This window comes from Natator depressus, chromosome 10, assembly GCF_965152275.1.
Source record: "Natator depressus isolate rNatDep1 chromosome 10, rNatDep2.hap1, whole genome shotgun sequence".
NCBI classification, from domain to species: Eukaryota; Metazoa; Chordata; order Testudines; family Cheloniidae; genus Natator; species Natator depressus.
The window spans coordinates 44968977-44987387 of NC_134243.1; the positions used below are offsets into that span (position 1 = coordinate 44968977).

Here is an 18411-nt window from a genome sequence, read left to right on the forward strand (position 1 = left end):
GGAAGACAGAAAGGCAGACCCCAGGCCAGTGGGCACAGCTTACCCGTTGGTATTGGGCCGGTTTATGAAGGAGACGCGGTTGTTCATGTTTTGCCTGAACACGTCGGGAACTCCTGTGGGGAGGAGAAAGGACAAAGGTGTGACACGGAGACTACGCGTCCAGGAACGCCCCAATCATGCCCCTGGGCTCTCTGCTCGGGGGGGGGGAGAGGGGGGAGGGGCTCTGCTGGGACGGGCAGCCTGCTCTGCTTGAGAGAAGGGCCAGCTTGTTGAGTCTCCGCAGCAGAAGGCAACTTCCCCACCTTGTAGTGAATGGCGCCTCTGTGGGTTGCGGCTGGAAAAGAGACGCTGGAGGAAAGACAGGGCTTCACTCTGCCCTCCAGTGCCAGCCACCCCCAGCCCAGCTGAGCGCAGCAGAAAGGTTACCTGGACTTTCTTTGCTCTTTGTGCCCCACCACGCTGACCTTTGATGCAGAGCTGGGTGAAGCGCAGCTCGCTGTCATGGTCCCGCAGCATGTAGTGAAAATCCTCCCACGTCAGCTCCTCCTTATCCTGAAAGCCTGATGCCTGGAACATGGACTCAATCACCTGCTCCATCTGATCGCCTGAGAGGCAGTTGTTGGCGATCTCGATGAAGGACCTAGAGCAAAGGGACAAGACTGGGAGCTGCAGAGCAATCAGCTGACTCTCAGAGGGCAAGAACACAGGCCTGACTGGGGGGTTATAGAGACCCCTGCAGGGGATGTGGCAGCATCATTACTGGAGACACTTCAGATGAGACTGAGCATCAGAATACATCCAGGGGTTCTCAGAGCATCACGATACATCCAGGGGTTCTCAGCTCCACGTACTGGACCCAAGGGGTTTCACACCTGACCCTCAGCAGTTGAAACACCTCAAATGAGCAGCCACTCATATGAGAAGGCGTATGCCAACTACCTATCCTGCAGCACAGACAGGAGGAATACCTCAGCATCCTGATGAGCTCTTCCTTGGAGAGGAAGCCATTCCCATCAACGTCATACATGGTGAACATCAGCTTTGACTTCTCCTCTGGGGACCCTGTTAGGAAAGAAGATGGATGGAATAAGAATTACTTCTTATTTCTGTAGTTCCTTGCAAATTAGGGTCTCAAGGCACTTTACAAGGACTGAGGTGGGGCTTATGGGACCTGCAGTAACACAGTCATCATTCCATCAGAGAAATTCCTGCAAAAAAGCACACTGCTAATGTTACTTTGAATTTGTAAGCAAGTTTGTTTCAACTGCATTTGCTGCTCCTCTGTGTTTGATTTCTCTAAATGCTGTCACGCGAGCTTTACCAGCATGAATAGACATGAAGAAAAATATCTTACAGCTTGAATAACTAAATGTTCGTCAAATGCAAATTCTTTAAGGAATATTTGAGTGTGAAAGTCACAATACACACTTGTGTTAGTTAAGGACATCACTCTACATGGGAGCAGAAACAATCCCCTGTGTTTATTTAAGTAATCAACAGGGTACAAATTTTGAATATTTCCAACAAACTCCTTCTTAGTGAACTCCCAACCAAGGATGAGTCGCTGTGGAAATCTGCAGTGATTCTGAATAATGAATAAGTCTGAGACCATCACTACCTGTCTGCAGACAGTTTGCAAAGAGAAAAAGAGGCACAATTTGTCAAACAAATTATTTGTTGTGAATTATTCTCCTAATCAGTGCAAGGCAAAGATTTTCTGGCAATCACCTTATCTTGTCTGTCAGTTATCATATCCCACCTCCTTATTCCCTCCCAGTGTCTCAATTAAAGTATTAAGGTTGCGTGTTTCTCTCCAGCCTGGGGGTAAACCGGGGCAGAGCCTGGTACCCTGACCAGGAATAAAATCACATTTACTTTGGAACCGAGTGTCCACAGAGGCAGTTATTCCAGAATAGCTGCCTTTTCTGCAATAGCTATTCTGGTCAATTTCCCCATGTAGACAAGCTCTTAATAAAGCCTCCAAATGCACCCAGTAAAATGCAACACCACCCAACTTCCCCCAAGGAAGCTACCCCCCAAAACTGCCTGACAGTATAAAAAATGATAGTATGAAGTGATCATGGGATACCCCCTTACCACTGCCTGTTGAAAAGGCAGCTGCAGAGTTTGCTGTAGCTTTCCCTGTCTGCTAGTGCATCAGAAAAAAGGAGATTTTAAGAGTCACATCACTGGCCTCCCGACAGGTGGAGTGCGGGATACCCATTCAGAGACTAACTAGCCAAACTTTGCCCATCAGCATTGACAAAGAGAAGAGATCGCCTTCTCTGCTTTAACAGCTGAAGGAGAAACGCTGTTCTGGTTATTCGTGCTAATTCACAGGTGGAGGTCACTCTCTGCGTGAGTGAAACTGGGGTAGAAACTTGGACCCCAATTTAGGAAAGCAGTTATCCTGTGCCTGAACCCATTCCTATTCAGGACAACACTTGAGCACACATTTAAATTGAAACACATGCTTATGTGCTGTCCTGAATCAGGACCTCAGTTAGCTACTTCTTACACGCATCATATTGAGAGGGATTTGGTCACACTTGTGTTCTGAGCTTGAAGGAATTTGGCTGAGGCACCAGTGGACTTCAGTGACTACACAGGGACAGGACCTTCGCTTTATGTTTCATTTGACAGATGGACCATGCCAAGGTTCAGCTGAGTTGTGATGGCTGGTGAGCAGAGTGTGGACAAAGAAGGAAGCTGTTTAGCTGGGGCTGTGACTGCAGCAAGATGCTTAACGTGAGTCAGTGACTCTCTCCCAGTCCTCCAGTGAAGTCTCACCTTTCATGAAGACCACCAAGATGTCCAGGAACTCTCGGAAGGAGAGATATCCATTGCCATCTTTGTCAGCAAGAGAGAACATGGACTCCACAAACATGGACTGGGGTTTGAGCCCCAGCGACTCTGCAAACTCAGCCCGGCTCAGCTCACACTTGAGAGATTCTTTTGCTGTCAAGGACGTTTCAAAGTTGAGGTCTCCGGCATCTGACTTGTCAATGTCCAGCACCTGCGATGAGAGTGGCAGGCTGAGGGCTAGTCCCATACTCAGCACTCAAAGAACAGAACCATGCTAACCCACACCCCTTCCATTCCATACAAACACTGGTGGTCTCTCCCCAACTCTTAGCCAAGGTTTAATAGCAGATGCTGTGGCAAAGTCTCCTATGACTCCCATCTGATGGTCATTATTATTACAATACACACTGGAGGGCATTTACTGGTACAGTGTACTCATGATGCTGTCATGCAACAGCCTCTTCCAGGTATTAAATGGTAATATCCCAGCACTGCCATTTCCTCAGTCCTCTGTAAATAACAGGGATTCTTTAATGTCAAACAGATTGGCAGCTTGTTCCTTGTGAGTGGTTTGCCTATTATGGTGTGCAATAATAGCAGTAGTGCCTAATGCTTAATCAATATAAATAGCTGGCCTCCATTTACCGGAGTGCTCACCACACCCATGTGCTGGCTTGGTACATACCTGGGCAAATAAATGTCTGAAGAAAGTCTCCAGGATCTGCTTCCTCTGCTCTTTGGTCACAGCCCTCTTCAGCAGGCTGCGTTCCGTCATGTCAGACACGTTGAGAGACAGTCCATTTGTCTCCAGGTAGTTGGTCAGCTTCCGGACAAAGTCACTTCGCTCTGCCTCGCCATTAAAAAGCAACACCTGGAGGAGCCCCCAAAGAATGAGCCAGTGAGCTGGAGCCATTCTTGGCTGGGCTGGGAGTGGCACTCCACAAGCGTGTTAAAACCAGGCTAAAATGCCAAGACCCCAATAGCAGCCCCAATACCACTCACAGCTAATCAGGCTCTTGCTTGAAGATCTCATTTTTCTTCCCTCTCATGTTCTCCCTGTGCTTAGGCACATGAGCCCTGCTTCCAACCAGCAAGTCCCACCCAACGAGTGACACTTCTATTTCCCGGGGGATGATGTAGATTCATTGTTTGAGAGAAGGCTACAGCTTCTTGTAACTAAAGATCAGAACCTACAAGGCCCATGTGAAGCATTCTCTGTGTAGGCCAGACCATCAGACACCTCTGGGCCATTCCTATGGAGCTCTGGTTGTTATTTAGATAGGCAGCATAGCCACCATTAACATGTTTCATGCTGCATGAACCAAAGAGTGGAAATATAGGATCCAAAATACCACATGAGATAAAAATGCCTCCTATGGACTCTGGAGTTTCCACCTGTTTGATTGGTTTACCAGCACTAAGTAGAATCCTGACATTTATTTCATGCATACGTAGGGCATGCATGCTTTGGAGCGTCATGTTTACTAGAAATCCAGAGTTATTAAACCTCACAGATCTGGGCAAAAGGCTTTTTCAGAATCAGTACAAAGCATTGGTGTTATTATCCACTGGCCTAGAACCTCCAGTGTAAGGCTACCCCAGCAATAAACCCAGCCACCCCTGCCAAAACATTTAGTTTGGGCTCCCAGGAACACGTCATCAAGGGAGGTGGAGGGTAGGGAATTTATTTCTTATGACTGGCACAGCCAGGCAGAGAGAGGGCTCAGAGGCAACGCCAAGCACATGTCATGTGTCCCATCACATACCAGGTCATACTCTTTGGGAATCTTCAGGAGCAAAGCTTTGTTCCCTTTGTTGATGGAGAGGACCATGTCCACCTGCTGTTGGTTTTTCAGACTGATGCTGCGGAGCACGGCTCGCCGGCTGTCCAGCACTTTGATAATCTTGTCTGGATGAAGCTGAAGGTAGATGAGATTGCTGTCTGTTTTGGGACCTTGCCACTCCAAGGCTGGCGGGAGAGAATGCAGGGAGTTGGGTCAGACTGGTTGTATGTGAGTATTAACAAACATCTTTCTTCACTGGGAGAGTGGCCTACAAATATATCTACTCCTGTTTGGGGTGGGTAACAGAAGCCCTTTATTCCTCTGCTGATCAAGCGGTCTATCCAAATTGCAGGGCGAACAGTACTAAAATGAGCTCAATTCTGGTATCACATGGACTGGTTCTGTCTGGTATAATTCCATTGTCCTCAATACAGTTACTCCTGATTTACACCAGTGTACGGGAGATCAGGGTCAGGTCACCAGCCTCCATTTTTAAGGACATTACAGAACTGGAGGTCTCCATTTCATAGAGGATACATATTATTCAGTAACCCCAGATCTCCTACTGAATCACAAGGCAACACTGAGGGAAAAATTCCTTTATCCTATCCACATGGCTCTCGGAGCGTCAGAGCTGAGATCACTCATGCAGACGGGAGAGGGGGATTTTACTCTAACTGGGCAATGCCAGAGAGAAGCTCCACAGTTTCCAGATCAGATGCCGGTAGCCTGCTCTAGGGCCAGCCCCAGAAGCTGCCACCTGCCCTCACATGAGTGCCCTGTACCAGAGTTTCCCTCCCAGCTCCCAACTGAAGGTGAGCTGCATGAAGAAGGGTGTCAGCTCCATGCCAACGCTGTCCTAGACAGTAACCCACGCTGACAGCAAAGGGGGTTTGGTGGATGCATGACTTGGACTACGGAGGAACCACCCAACTCCAGCGAGCTGGGGGTTCCACCATGCCCCCCCGAGCCAGCCAAAGGTCCCCGCCTTACCCTGCACTCCCTCGCCCGACACCTCTCTCCTCACACTGGGGTTCGCTTTTCTCTGCAGCTTCTTGAAATCGCGCTTGCGGAAAGTAGCGACGATCCAGGCAACGAATAAACTCACTGAGGGAGCAAATGAGCAGGAAAGGGAAAAATGAGGTAACAGAACAACACAGGACCACCCACCTTCTGGCAATTCAGCCCTGGTGGTCATCCACGAGGGCTTACAATGATTCCCACCTACCACTGGGGCCTGGAGGGAATGTGGGATTGTTCCTCTCCCCCACTATGGCACGTTTCAACCGCAAATGGCTTTATTTAATCAAGGGTTCCAGTCACAGTTGAGCCTCTGCCTCCATCTCTGGCATCGCTAATGTCCCACTGAAGGTTCCTGCTGCTGCTGGGACCAGCAAGTCACACAACCATAGATGTGTTGGGCTGGAAAGGACCTTGAGAGGTCATTTGGTCCAGCCCCCTGCAGGACCAAGTAAATCTAGACTAGCCCTGACACCTGTGTGTCCAACCTGTTCTTTAAAACCTCCAAGGATGGGGATTCCACAACCTCCCTTGCAACCTGTTCCAGAGCTTAACTACCCCAGAACAAAAATCTGTCCTGCTGCAGACTATGCCCATGGCTTCTTGTCCTACCTTCATCAAGACAAGACCACCAGATTGTCTAATCTGACCTCCAATCAAGCACACGCCCCTAAATGCCACCCAGCCACCATCTAAGGTACATTTCCCCATTACACGTGGCCCCAGTGTCACAGGGGACCTTGGCGCGGTGAAGTGACTCTCAGTGAAGTGCAGCAGGAACTATCATCCTGCAAGCTGCTGAGCATCTTCCTTCCCCAGTGACTGTGATGGGAGTTAAGAGTGCTTAACATCTCTCGGAGGTACTCTACTCCAGCCAGGACTGGGCCTCTGCAAAGCAGGGGATAGCACAGAGCTGCAGTGGGCCAATTCCCAAGGGTGGCTAAATGCATGCAACTCCCACTGATGCCAGTCAGGTGCTCAGCCCCCAGGGGGATTTGGCACAACAACCGCATTTAAGCAAAGAGCAAATAAACAAAGGAAGCAAAGACCAGTGCAAACCTAAAGGAAAACAGCAGAGGGCGACGAGGATAAGCCCGAATCCAGCCCCGCTGCCTTCGAAATAGTCCAGCACTGTCATGGGTGTGCAGTTTGCCAGGTGTTCTGTAGTCAGCTGCTGGCGCTGATGACATGGATCCTCTGGTAGGCAGAGAGAAGATGGTCTGAGTGCCATGATACCAACCCAGCTCACGCTTGCTTTGCCTCTCTAGGAGCACACTCACTATGGGATGACGAGAGGGCTTCTCTGGAGTCTGGAAGGGTTCCCCTAAAGCTTGGGAGGTCCTGCGGAAAAGCTCTGGGCCCTACATTTAACTCCAGCTCAGAGTTTTTGGGGCCAGATCCTTGCTGTCAGTTACATGGGCTCCAGTCCCCTGGTTGCTGCACCCATTTAACTGAATTGGCCTGCTCTGGATTTCTTGAGAAGTCATTTGTACAATAGTGTTCTGCAGCGCCCACTCTCCCACGAGACCTGGGAATGGGCAGTGAGGGAATTACCATGTCTTATGAGTTACCGGCACTACGGAGCAGGTGCTCAGCCAGGCTTAAGCATCAGACGACAGGATCATGTTGCAATTCTGGAAATCACTCTTGGCGCAGTTACAAGTTGTCAGGATTTTTGTATTTTAAACGGAAATCAATAAAGCTCTTGCAATGCAATTGGAAGAATGCAATAAAAAAATTTGCATGGTAAATGGATAACTTTATAGGGCAGGGTGGGGCAAAAACACAGCGGCAAAATGACCACTGACATTAATGGCCACAACTCACAAACAAACCGTGGTCTACTTTCTTCAGGCCAAGGCCAGTAACAGGGGATGAGCGCATGACATGGAAAGTGAGGAAAAGCGACGGATGCTGGGTTAGCCATAGGTGCTGGCCTGGGACCTCTGGAACTCCTGCCTGCCAGCTGTGTGCTTCACTTTGCCAATACCCAGAATGCTTTACCAGCTCCGAGCTGACTCATGGCCATGCCAGGGCGTGAGCTCTGGGCCATCCCCATATGAACAGAGTTGGCTTTGCTCATTGCAAGGGGGTTCCATCAGTCTTGGCCTCCAGACCTTCTCAGCAGCACTCTTCTATTAGAAACCATGGCAATTCCGGCCAGCTCCGTGGCTTTTCATTCAACTCCTGTGCCCAGTGTATGCTGCCCAACCCAACTGCTAATGGACACATGGTCCAGATGCGCAGCGGGGTGTATTAGAGGACAGCCACGCAGGGAGCGTCACCTGGACGATGCCGGAGAAGAGAGCCTCTCAGCTGGTGGGCAGGGTGCTGTGTGCAACCTGGCTGTATAGCCCAAGACCTACCATGGGGAAAGGTGAAGGGAACATAGCAGCCTGGCTCCCCCGGGTTATCGCCCCAGCAGCACAGAAAGGAAACACTCACCAGTACTCCAGTTAAACACCTGCCTCGGGACATCTCCCCACTCCGCATAGGTGACATTAACAAGGACATCACGGAATGTGGTCTTTCGAATCTCTTCAATTTCATCATTTGTGAATAACCTGGGGAAAGAGAAAATGGAATCCAGTGTAGGCGTCAGAGACCCCTGCCCACACAAGGAGTGTGTGTGACCCCCAGCCCACGCCCTCCCCAGATCAGCACCTGGAGAGTCCCAAGAGTGTGTCTGACCCAGAGCTCCCAGCCTACACTGTGCCCCAGATCAGCCCCGGGAGAGTGCCAGGATTGTATACCACAGACTCTGACACCCACCCCACATCATCTCAGGAACTGGGGAAGAGAACTGAAGACCAAGACTCCACAGCAGCTTGTCGATGGGTTGCCAGGGTGCTGCTGGGATGGGCTTTCTTCACCCACATGAAAGTCTGAGCTCGTTCTACATTGGCCTGAAGTGCTTCTCGGGCTTCACCATTGGTTCACACTTTGTAGGACTCCAAGCCCCAGTCTCAGGCCAGTTACAGTGCATTACAGGATGTTAAATTGCACAACACCATCCTGGCCGTGCTCTGGGGGAACAACGGCCAATGCAGAGACCACCCCTGGCATGGGCTGCCAGAAGAGACACTTACCTGTTCTTAGTGTTTTCGAACCAAAACCTGTCCCCGTCACGCAGGCGCATAAACTGGTCCAAGATGATGGCGCTGAAGAGGTCTCCGGGGTCTCCGTTGCTCTCCAGCATGCCCCCTGGCAGGAGTTCCATCTTGGAGATGTCGTTGTCGTATAGGGCAGCTACATTCTGAAGGACCTGGAGAACAAGCCCCGTGGGTTAGGAAGGGCTGATTACACCCAGTGCCCCCATGCGCTAGTGGCTGAGTGTATCAAAAAGCCTTGAGAAGATTCATTAGCCCTTTGGGGTCTTATGGAAAAGCCAGCTGGCTGTGGGATGGTGATCATGCCAGCTGTGTGTATGACCCCGTACGGGTGCCACAGCCTTCCCACTGAAACGGAAGGAAGGAAGCACCAGCCAAGGTCAATTGATCCCCTCTGCCCCTCCTCGCCCCTCCCAGAGAGGTCAAGACTCGTCTGGTGTGGGAGGGGCAGGTGCTGAGAGCCCCGGCTCACTGCTCCAGAGAACCCCCAGGTCTCTGCCAATGAGAGCACAGGAAAGCCTAGCTGCTCTGTCATTGGCAGGAGTACCCCTGTGCTTCCCATTGTGCCTGACTCCCAGTGGTCTGTAATCTCCACCTGGCACCTCCACCGTCAGCTCCTCACTGAGGTCCCCTGTCGCTGGCCTCCTTTCCCCCAAAACACGTAGACTCCAACGCTCCTGTACCATCCTCGCTGGAGCTGGGGCCTGATTATCGGGGGGAGGGATAGCTCAGTGGTTTGAGCATTGGCCTGCTAAAGCCAGGGCTGTGAGTTCAATCCTTGAGGCGGCCATTTAGGGATCTGGGGCAAAAATTGGGGATTGGCCCTGCAGGGGGTTGGACTAGATGACCTCCTGAGGTCCCTTCCAACCCTGAGATTCTATGATTCTATTTGCCATCAGATTAAGGAACTCCCAGCATGCAACTCGCCACTGGCAGAGAGACGTTGCAGCAGCTGGCTGCGGGGGCTAATGATACTTGTAGCTAGGTAGGAGTGAGGACTGGGGAGAACCTGGCCAGTACTCTCTGCCCTGCCTACTGACCACTCGAAACCTACGTCCACACTGCCGTCAGAGGGGTGGTGGCGGCAGCTCACGCAGAGGTACCCGCACTAGCTTTAATCTCACTAGTGGGCTAAAACCAGCAGTGAAGCCGCAGCGGGCTGTAGTGCAGGCTGTACAAGTCCACCAGGGACCCTGGGTACGAACATGTGTTGCTGGCCTGCGATAAAGCCATCCCGTCTTCACTGCTGTCTGTAGCTGTGCTAGCTAGACTATCTCTGACTATGGTGCAGGCATCAGCTAAGGGTTTGATCTGACCAGAGACGGCAAGTCAGTGGGAGGGGCTAAGAACCGCACTGAGGTGGGTAGATGATTCAGTTGTATCAGCCTTGCTCACAGCTGTGACTGCTCCAACTCCCCAGGCTGCTCCAAACCTCAGCTCAGGAGCAGCCGCGGCTCCCGGGAAGAGGAGAGCACACACAGCTATATGGGAGGGGGGGCAGGCGCCAGGCAGTGAGCTCAGCACAGAGCTCGCCACCAGGGCAGGGCAGGGCAGGGCAGGGCAGCCAGCTGCACCAGCCACCAACGCCTGAGGCCCCAGTGCAGCCAGCAAGGCACCCAGCTCCTCATGTGGTGATCTCTCTCTAGTCAATTTTAAACCCAGACCGAGGCCTGATTTACACACAGCGTTTGAGCTAGTGTAGCTACGTCAGTGAGGGCTGTGGCTCGCTCCCCTTCCCTTTGGGAAGAACTATCCCAACAGAAGCACCTTGGGACCAGTGTAACTGTGTCCACACTAGCGTGTCGTAGCGCCTTGACTGCACCAAGACAGTTAAAGCCGTATGACTTTTGTGTGCAGATGAGGCCCCAGCAATGGGTGTCTGGGGCTAACACAAGCCACTGAGGTTAAATGACATCTCGGTGCTTCTGACCTTTCCATCCACGTGGGCAAAAAATGACCAGTTTGTGGCAGTAGGTAAGTCAAAGAGCTCTTGGGCCTTGGTATAGGTGGACAGGCCGAGGTCTCGCCCCCGCTGGATGTAGCTGGCCACGTAGTCGGTGCGAGAGTACTTCAGGGGCCCATACCAGTAATCTGGGAAGAACAAAGAGAGGAGCTAAAGACATGGTAATGCAGAATCAACCTCCAGTGATCACCCTTCCTCTCACAGCACAGCAGGGGCCCTGAGAGGACAATCCTGCATGCTGGCCTCTCCCCTCACCAAGTCCCCTTCCCTCATGGACTCATCTTAAAGTGAAGATTGCTGCCCAACACTAGCTAGGAAGGGCTACAGGAAAGAGAGCAGCTGGGCACAGGACTCCTGGGTTCCATTCCTGACTCTGTCACCAACTCTCTGCCATGCCATGTCCCCTCCCTGTGCCTCTCCACCCCAGCTGTAAAAGGGGAACAACGAGACTCCCCCTAACAGCCGAAAGAGACAGACATTCAGCCAAACTGCACAACTGCAACATGAAAGCATCTCAACCTCTGAGATCCTCCACCACCTCGTTGTCCTCCCGCTCCGCGATCTGGGAGCACATTCCCAGCAGCAGGTCATCCACGTCCTGCGCTGTCTTGAGATTGGGGTTCTAAATGAAAGAGAGATTCTCTGTCATTATGGTGCAAACCTCTGAGACACCCGTGATGTTCGCACTCGCCTGATCCAGCACCCAAAGGAAACTTGATTCATAGAATTTAAGGCCAGAAGGGACCATTAGATTTTCTAGCCTGACCTCCTGCCTAGCACAGGCCAGCGACTTTCACCCAGTTACCCCTTTATTGAGCCATTCCCTTGTGTTTGACTAAAGCACGTCTCCCAGAAAGGCATCCAGGCTGAATGTGAAAACATCCCGAGAAGGAGACTCCACCTGTGCCCTTGCTAGCTTGTGCCAAAGGTGGGTCGCTCTGACTGAGAAAGGTGGGCCCGATCGCTATCTGGAATATGTCAGCTTCCTCCAGGCCTTCACAGCCCTGCAGGCATCAGGCTAGATCCTCAGCTGATGGAAGGCACTACGGAAGCCAGTGGGGCTTCACAGATTTACACCAGCTGAAGATCTGGCCTTAGACCTGAATGAGAATTGCTCAGCTAATGCCCAGGGCAGGAAGAGGCTGGCTCCGGAGGCTCATTAAGCCAGTTATGCAGCTCCTGCTCTGCAGGTTTCACTGGTTGGCAGAACTGTTGGGTTCTGTTTCAGGGACATCTTTACAATTAGTACCAAAACATGAATTTTTTTTGCCACTATTTGTGAAAAATCTTTCAGCAGGTGGAAATCCACAGCCAATGGAAGGCAAAAGGTCCCTTGGGGCCCTGGAGGGTGTAGCACCCTGTGCCTTGTCTGTTCCCATAGGTGCCGGGTCTTCCTGTGAGCCCGGGCAGCACCTCACCATGCGGCTGCCACACCCATGTGCGTAACCATCTCCAGATCTGGCTCCCATAGGACAGATCCATTATCTTGGCCCTGCCTGAGTCTCCTGTCTGTAGAAGCTGCCTCCCCAGGGATGGGATGGAGGAACAGAAGCAGCATCAGAGAACAAGAAGGAGCTTTTCAGGAGTCAAGCTGGTTGGGAGTTTTCTGCTGAAACAGTTTTTCAATGGAAAAAAGTTTCCGCAAAATAGCAATTTTCTGCAGGAAAATTTTCATTGACCCAAAACGTATCAACTTTTTCTAGGGAAGATCTCAACAAAATCTCTCGTCTGCAGTTGGTTAGACCCAAATGAGAGCATTTGGTGCATTCAACCGCACGGATGTGCTTCATTTCAAGTCTGTTCAACGTGAAACTGCAGCTGCTGAAGGCACCTTATGCCCTGGTTCTCCCCTACGACCCCGCCTCTGACCAAGCTACATGGTGCATCATGGGAGTCACATGCCGGGAGGCGTAGTGTGACGAGAGAGCCCAGCGCGTGGGCAGAATGTGGGTGAGAGGCACCAGAATCCGGCTCCCATGTGGCACTGCATGGGCAGATGCAGTGTAATATTGAGCTGGCTCGGAATGAAAAGTCCCGACCGTTCCAAATGGAAAACGTTTGAATTTCTTTGGGTGACAGCAAGCGCGATATTCCAACTTTCCTTGCAATTTGGGGTGGAAAGAAACACTGACCCAAGGGACTTTCTGGAGGGATATAGACCCCATTCTGCTCAGGAGGGCGCTGCCCATGGGGTAACTCCCTGCTTTATCTCCTCAGAGCTGCAGTGCCTCGCGTGTCCGTTCGCAGTGAAGTGCTAGGGTGGGGCAGTGACTGCATTAGTCAAGCACTGGGCAGGTGGGTGGGGTGGTCCCGGCGGCTTCAGCAACAGCTCCCTGCCAGCTCCCTGAGTGCAATCCTACCCGCCTGACTCTCTGTGCGGTGGAATTCCCACCAGGCCATTCTGGTGATGGGATGCGGTTGGCAAGGGCCTTGCCATCACTGGAACGGTCCATTCGGCCCCCAGATGAAGCGAGGCTCTGATCCTCAGGGTGGCTGGTAACCCTCACGTCTCACAATCTGACAATGCAAACTCTGCTACACGGCAGGCCAAGCCAGCCCACCGCCATACTGCGCCAAGACCCTGCCCTCCTGACCCTTGAGTGCTCCGCTATTTCCTACTGCAGGCGCATTCAGAATCAGAGACCTGAATCCAGCCCATTTGCTGCGACCGTGGCCAACTCTGCAAGCCTGGGGGCCCTGGGCGGGCCGCGGGCCTGTGCCAGGAGCCGGTCTGCCTCATTAGAGCTGCCAATAAAGTCTGAGACCCCTGGGGATTCCTCCTCCCTGCCTGCCCCACTTTGAGCTGCTGGGCCAGAGGTTTGCAGTCCACACTCTCAGGAAGGTAAATAAAGGGACGGGGAGGGAGGAGTCTTTTAATCACTCATCTCACACAGCCACAGCTGCAACTCCCGGAGCCCATCGACTGGCAGACAGCCACCGGCCTGGGGGGAGGGTTATCCCTGCATGCTGCCTCTTTCGGGGCAGGGCTCCTGGAACTTCAAGAACCTGCTGTGCCGAAGCATGGAGCAGCTCCCTAAATCCTGCCCTCCTGCTTCTGGGGCCATGTCAGGCGGCACAGCGGGGACAAGACTTGGCCCGCGATGCAGGTAGTCCCTGCCTTTGGCCAGGGCGCGGATGAGACGCTGCCCTTCCCAGGCCCGCCCCCCCATACCTTTCTGCACCAGTAGCTGTTGCAGAGCCGGAAGGCTGGCGACTTGCTGTTGTCTTGGTTGAGCACTTCCTGGAAATGGCAGCTCGTGTTTCTGGAACAGAGGAGAAGGGTGAGGCCTCGCAGCCCCTCTGGGCAGGGATAACAGCGGGGCTGAGAGGGGCTTTTCTGCAGCTTGCTAGAGTCTCAGTCCCCAGAAAACAGTCCTGAGTGTAGACAGCACCTTTGTATCCGTACTGCTACATACACAGCTGGGTGGGAGCTCCAGCTGCCCCAGCCTGCGCATGGCATGACCCGTGCTACACTTCTCTGCTGAGAGGCAGTAGGGCAGGGAGCCTGCGTGGCCCCAGACTCTGGAGGGAACGCTTGTAGGGCGGTGGTGCCAGTCCTGCTGCTAGGAGCTGGCAGGAAAGCACTGGGCTGGGTGATGCTTTGGAGGCTTGTGTCTTTCAGGGTTTGGGGTGGATCTGTCGCCCTCCAGGACTGGAGAGCAGCTCTCCTTGCTGCAGTCTGACCTGCGACTGCTGCCTCCAGTCACCCGCCTGGCACTGCTGCTTCCCCAGCTGACGGGCACCCCCATCTGCCACGCGGCTCTCCCTACCTCCTGTAGACTCCGGGGGGCACCATGGTTGCCAGGGAGTGCCCCATGGCCGCCAGGAACTCGGTGGATATGCTGGGATCCACATGCTGCTTGTAACCTGCAACAAAGAGCAGCTGCTGGGCTGCACCTCCTGGCAGGGGAGTGAAGAGCCCCCTCAGGGCCCCTCGCTCCCCCATCCACCCACTGCTCTCCCTCAGGGCCCCTCACTCCCCCATCCACCCACTGCTCCCCACAGCCCCCCCTCAGGGCCCCTCACTCCTGTATCCACTCAGTGCTCCTCGCAGCCCCCACTCAGGGCCCCTCGCTCCCCCATTCACCCACTGCTCCCCACAGCCCCCCCTCAGGGCCCCTCACTCCTGTATCCACTCAGTGCTCCCCACAGTCCCCACTCAGGGCCCCTCGCTCCCCCATCCATCCATTGCTCCCCACAGCCCCCCGCTCAGGGCCCCTCATTCCCCCATCCACCCACTGATCCCTACAGCCCTCCTCAGGGCCCCTCGCTCCCCCATCCACCCACTGCTCCCCACAGCCCCCCCTCAGGGCCCCTCACTCCCCCATCCACTCACTGCTCCCCACAGCCTCCCTAGGCCCATCACCCCACCCTTTTGCTTGCCTCCTGCACCCCGTGGTTCCTGCCCCCTCACCAGTGTACGACGAGATGGTTTTATGTAGGAATGTCGGCAGCCACTCATACAGGACGATATTCTGTGGAAGAGAGGAGGAGATGGTGTCAGCACAAACACCCACAGAGCTCAGGACAGAGAGCCCAGCCGTCATCACTCCAGGGGCTCTCCCTCGTGCTGGCCCCTCTGCATGGGGCTCCCGGCTCCCTCACCTGGTAGGTAGCAATGACCCACTTGCGCGCATGCTGGAACACGTCCTCGTCCGACCAGCTCGGGTGCTGCTGAGCCAGCTTCGAGGCCCAGTTATTGTGGTAGCGGAACCAGACAATGCTCTCGGCCTGCAGGAAAAGGTTCTCGTTCCCTCTGGCATTCCCAAAGTCTACAACAGTCAAGGAACCCATGAAGTGCATGACAAACACACACAGAAGTTAGATGAAAACATAAAATACTCTTGCTGGCAGGTTGCCATGTAACACAACTATATTTCTTAGAATCCAAAACCCTACTGCAGAAGAACCAAAACCAGAGAGAGGCAATTAATTGATCTTTAACTATTCATGGTAAATAGGCCCAATGGCCTGCGATGGGATGTTGGATGGGGTGGGATCTAAGTTACTGCAGAGAATTCTTTCCTGGGTGTCTGGCTGGTGAGTCTTGCCCACATGCTCAGGGTTCAGCTGATCGCCATATTTGGGGTCGGGAAGGAATTTTCCTCCAGGGCAGATTGGAAGAGGCCCTGGGGGTTTTTCGCCTTCCTCTGCAGCATGGGGCACAGGTCACTTGCTGGAGGATTCTCTGCACCTTGAAGTCTTTAAACCATGATTTGAGGACTTCAGTAGCTCAGACATAGGTGAGAGGTTTATTGCAAGAGTGGGTGGGTGAGATTCGGTGGCCTGCATTGTGCAGAAGGTCAGACTAGATGATCATAATGGTCCCTTCTGACCTTAATATCTATGAGTTTATGAGAGACAGAGCAGGCTGTTCTCTAAGGCAGCACAACCTTTGCTCTAGGCCAGCTCTTTGCAGATTGCATGCCGAAAGACCCAGACTGCACATTTCCTTCCAGACCCCCTACCCTGCGAGCAGAAGCAGGAAACTCCTTGAAATTTAAAATGGTCGCTTGTTTTTAAGACCATTTTCAATATACCATGGAGCTGACTGTTGCTGCTATGGGACAGAAAGGAAGCCTGCTGCTAGATTCCACACACAGCTTCCCTGGTGCTATGGGGAGGGAAGAGATTGGAGAGGGGATGTTCCGGGGGCTGCGTGTGCTGGCACTGGTTAGGGGATTTTCAGTGTCCATGTCTGCCAGCCAGAGGCCATTCTGTGGGGAACAGAATAAAGGAGAAGAGAAGAGAAGAGAAGAGAAGAGAAGAGAAGAGAAGAGAAGAGAAGAGAAGAGAAGAGAAGGATGCCAGTAACTCTTTTCTAGTCCTCTCTCTATTTCAGAAGGGAGAGGAGTAAGAGGGAACACAATAGAGAAATAGAAAAAACAAGGAGGCAGTTGATTAATTTAAAAAGCAGCATATTTAAACCTGATAAAGTCAAGCAGTGGTTGGCAGAGGATAACGCGCCTTTAACACCGAGCACAGCTACCCTGTGGAACTCATTGCCACAAAGTGTGGCCAAGAAAAGAGGTTACATTTCTCTCTCATTTCTTTCTCCTTCTGTTTTTAACCTTTCCTCATGAAAAAGTAAAAGACAAAGCAAACAAAGTTGTTAGGTGCACATCAGGTATTTGATACAGTTTTATGGTTAGCAATACACTTTGGCAGTCATAAAACATCTCTCGTCCGCAGTGTGGCATGGCATGAGCTCGCCCCCTGCTTTGGCCCGGGAGATACTGTGCTCTTCCTAGTATCAGGTAAAGGGGCAGAGAGCAAAGGATGGCCAGATAAAGAATTCTTTAAAAAAGCACAGCAGGATTGTGACCAGGTTTGTGACCTGCAGCCTAGATCATTTCAGATTAGAGGGGGAGAGTGGGTTTCTATCAGCATAGTTTGGGCTGGGTTGGGAGCTGATGCAGGGCTGCCTCAAATTCACATTGTATCTTCAACTTACGCAGGTTCCTGTCACCTCCCTTGCGTGATTTGGCATTTCTCTCCCTCTTGGGCTGGGTCCCTGCCTCCTTCCCCGGCTGGGCACCCACACAGAGTGGTTCCAAAACTTTCCCACTAGCTGGGAACTGACTTTATTGTGACCTGACCAACATTATCCCAAAAGGAACCTTTGCTCGTACTTCCTCCCTGAGCTTGGCCGCCCCAGGGGCCTCCCTGGCCTAGTTCCCTCTCTCTAGGGAGCCAATCTGGCTAGTCTGGATGGAATTAACATGCTGCACTTGCTATAGTGAGTGTGCGGAGCTTCGGCAGCTTTGGGCAGAGTTCTGACCCTCACTGGCAGGGAGGTTCTACCCTGACGCACGACCCGATAACTGTCCCAGGGCTGCGTGGGCTGCAGGGCAGCCTGGGCCTGAAGCAATTCCCCCCATAAGAGCTAGGGAGAGGCCCAGCCCTGGCAGGCTTAATGGTGCTGAGTCTGACCAGGATTCTGCCTTCTTTGATCACTGCCCCCCCGCACTCAGGGTGTGGTTGGGGAAGGAACATTACACAGGTGAGTCTTTAAACTGTGATTTGAGGACTTCAGTCACTCAGCCAGAGGTTAGGGGTCTAGTACAGCCATGAGGGGGTGGGTGAAGCTCTGTGGCCTGCGACATGCAGCAGCTCAGACTAGATGATCATGAGAGTCCCTTCTGGCCTTAAAGTCTAGGTGACCCACCAGCACGGCCTGGGTCTGTAGGGGCAGCACCTGGCTGCAGGGAGTGCCCAGCACTTCGCTGCCTGGGCCTGGCAGGTGCTAAGAAATGTTTCTCTTCATGGCGCTGCTTGAATGCGGCATGAATGCCTCGGTTCCACACCACACACCACACCCAGGAAACAAACAGCTTTGTGTCTGGGAATTTCTGCTTGGCAGCCCTTTCTGGGGCGAGTGCTTGGCATCAGGTTCCCTAGATGCAGGGGGATCTGGCCTACCCACCCAGCCCTTCGCTCCCTGCCCTGAGGTGACGCTCTGCTCGGACACACCCGGCGGTGGGTTTGCTCGGGGGATCGGGAGGGAGACTGATGACTCAGTGCTGGGGGAAGCCCAGCAGTTTTAACCACTTTTCTGCATTAATTTGCAGCATGAGAGAAGACATTTCTCTCAAGCAGCCTGTGCAATCGGTCACCTCTAGGCCTGATTCTGATCCAGGATGGGTTGGAGACTTCAGCCTGGGTAGGGTGTGAAATAACCTTGCAAATGCACCATGGGAGGCTGAAAGATGGGAAACTGGGACATGAG

At 52.8% G+C, this 18411-nt stretch overlaps 1 protein-coding gene across 2 annotated transcripts in view; it reads right to left on the reverse strand.

The window, feature by feature from the left end:
- The window catches only part of DUOX2 (dual oxidase 2), an 80156-nt gene that overhangs the window by 12372 nt on the left and 49373 nt on the right, over positions 1–18411 (reverse strand). For both annotated transcript variants that reach the window (XM_074965956.1, XM_074965955.1), the window contains 16 exons: positions 15288–15454; positions 15097–15157; positions 14453–14549; positions 13855–13945; positions 11202–11304; positions 10650–10810; positions 8699–8874; positions 8055–8173; positions 6669–6806; positions 5583–5696; positions 4572–4774; positions 3491–3676; positions 2791–3016; positions 969–1062; positions 465–640; positions 44–113 (listed from right to left, as the gene is read on the reverse strand). In XM_074965956.1, the coding sequence (XP_074822057.1) occupies positions 44–113; positions 465–640; positions 969–1062; positions 2791–3016; positions 3491–3676; positions 4572–4774; positions 5583–5696; positions 6669–6806; positions 8055–8173; positions 8699–8874; positions 10650–10810; positions 11202–11304; positions 13855–13945; positions 14453–14549; positions 15097–15157; positions 15288–15454 (2182 nt within the window). The remainder of the gene's footprint in view (positions 1–43; positions 114–464; positions 641–968; positions 1063–2790; positions 3017–3490; positions 3677–4571; positions 4775–5582; positions 5697–6668; positions 6807–8054; positions 8174–8698; positions 8875–10649; positions 10811–11201; positions 11305–13854; positions 13946–14452; positions 14550–15096; positions 15158–15287; positions 15455–18411) is intronic.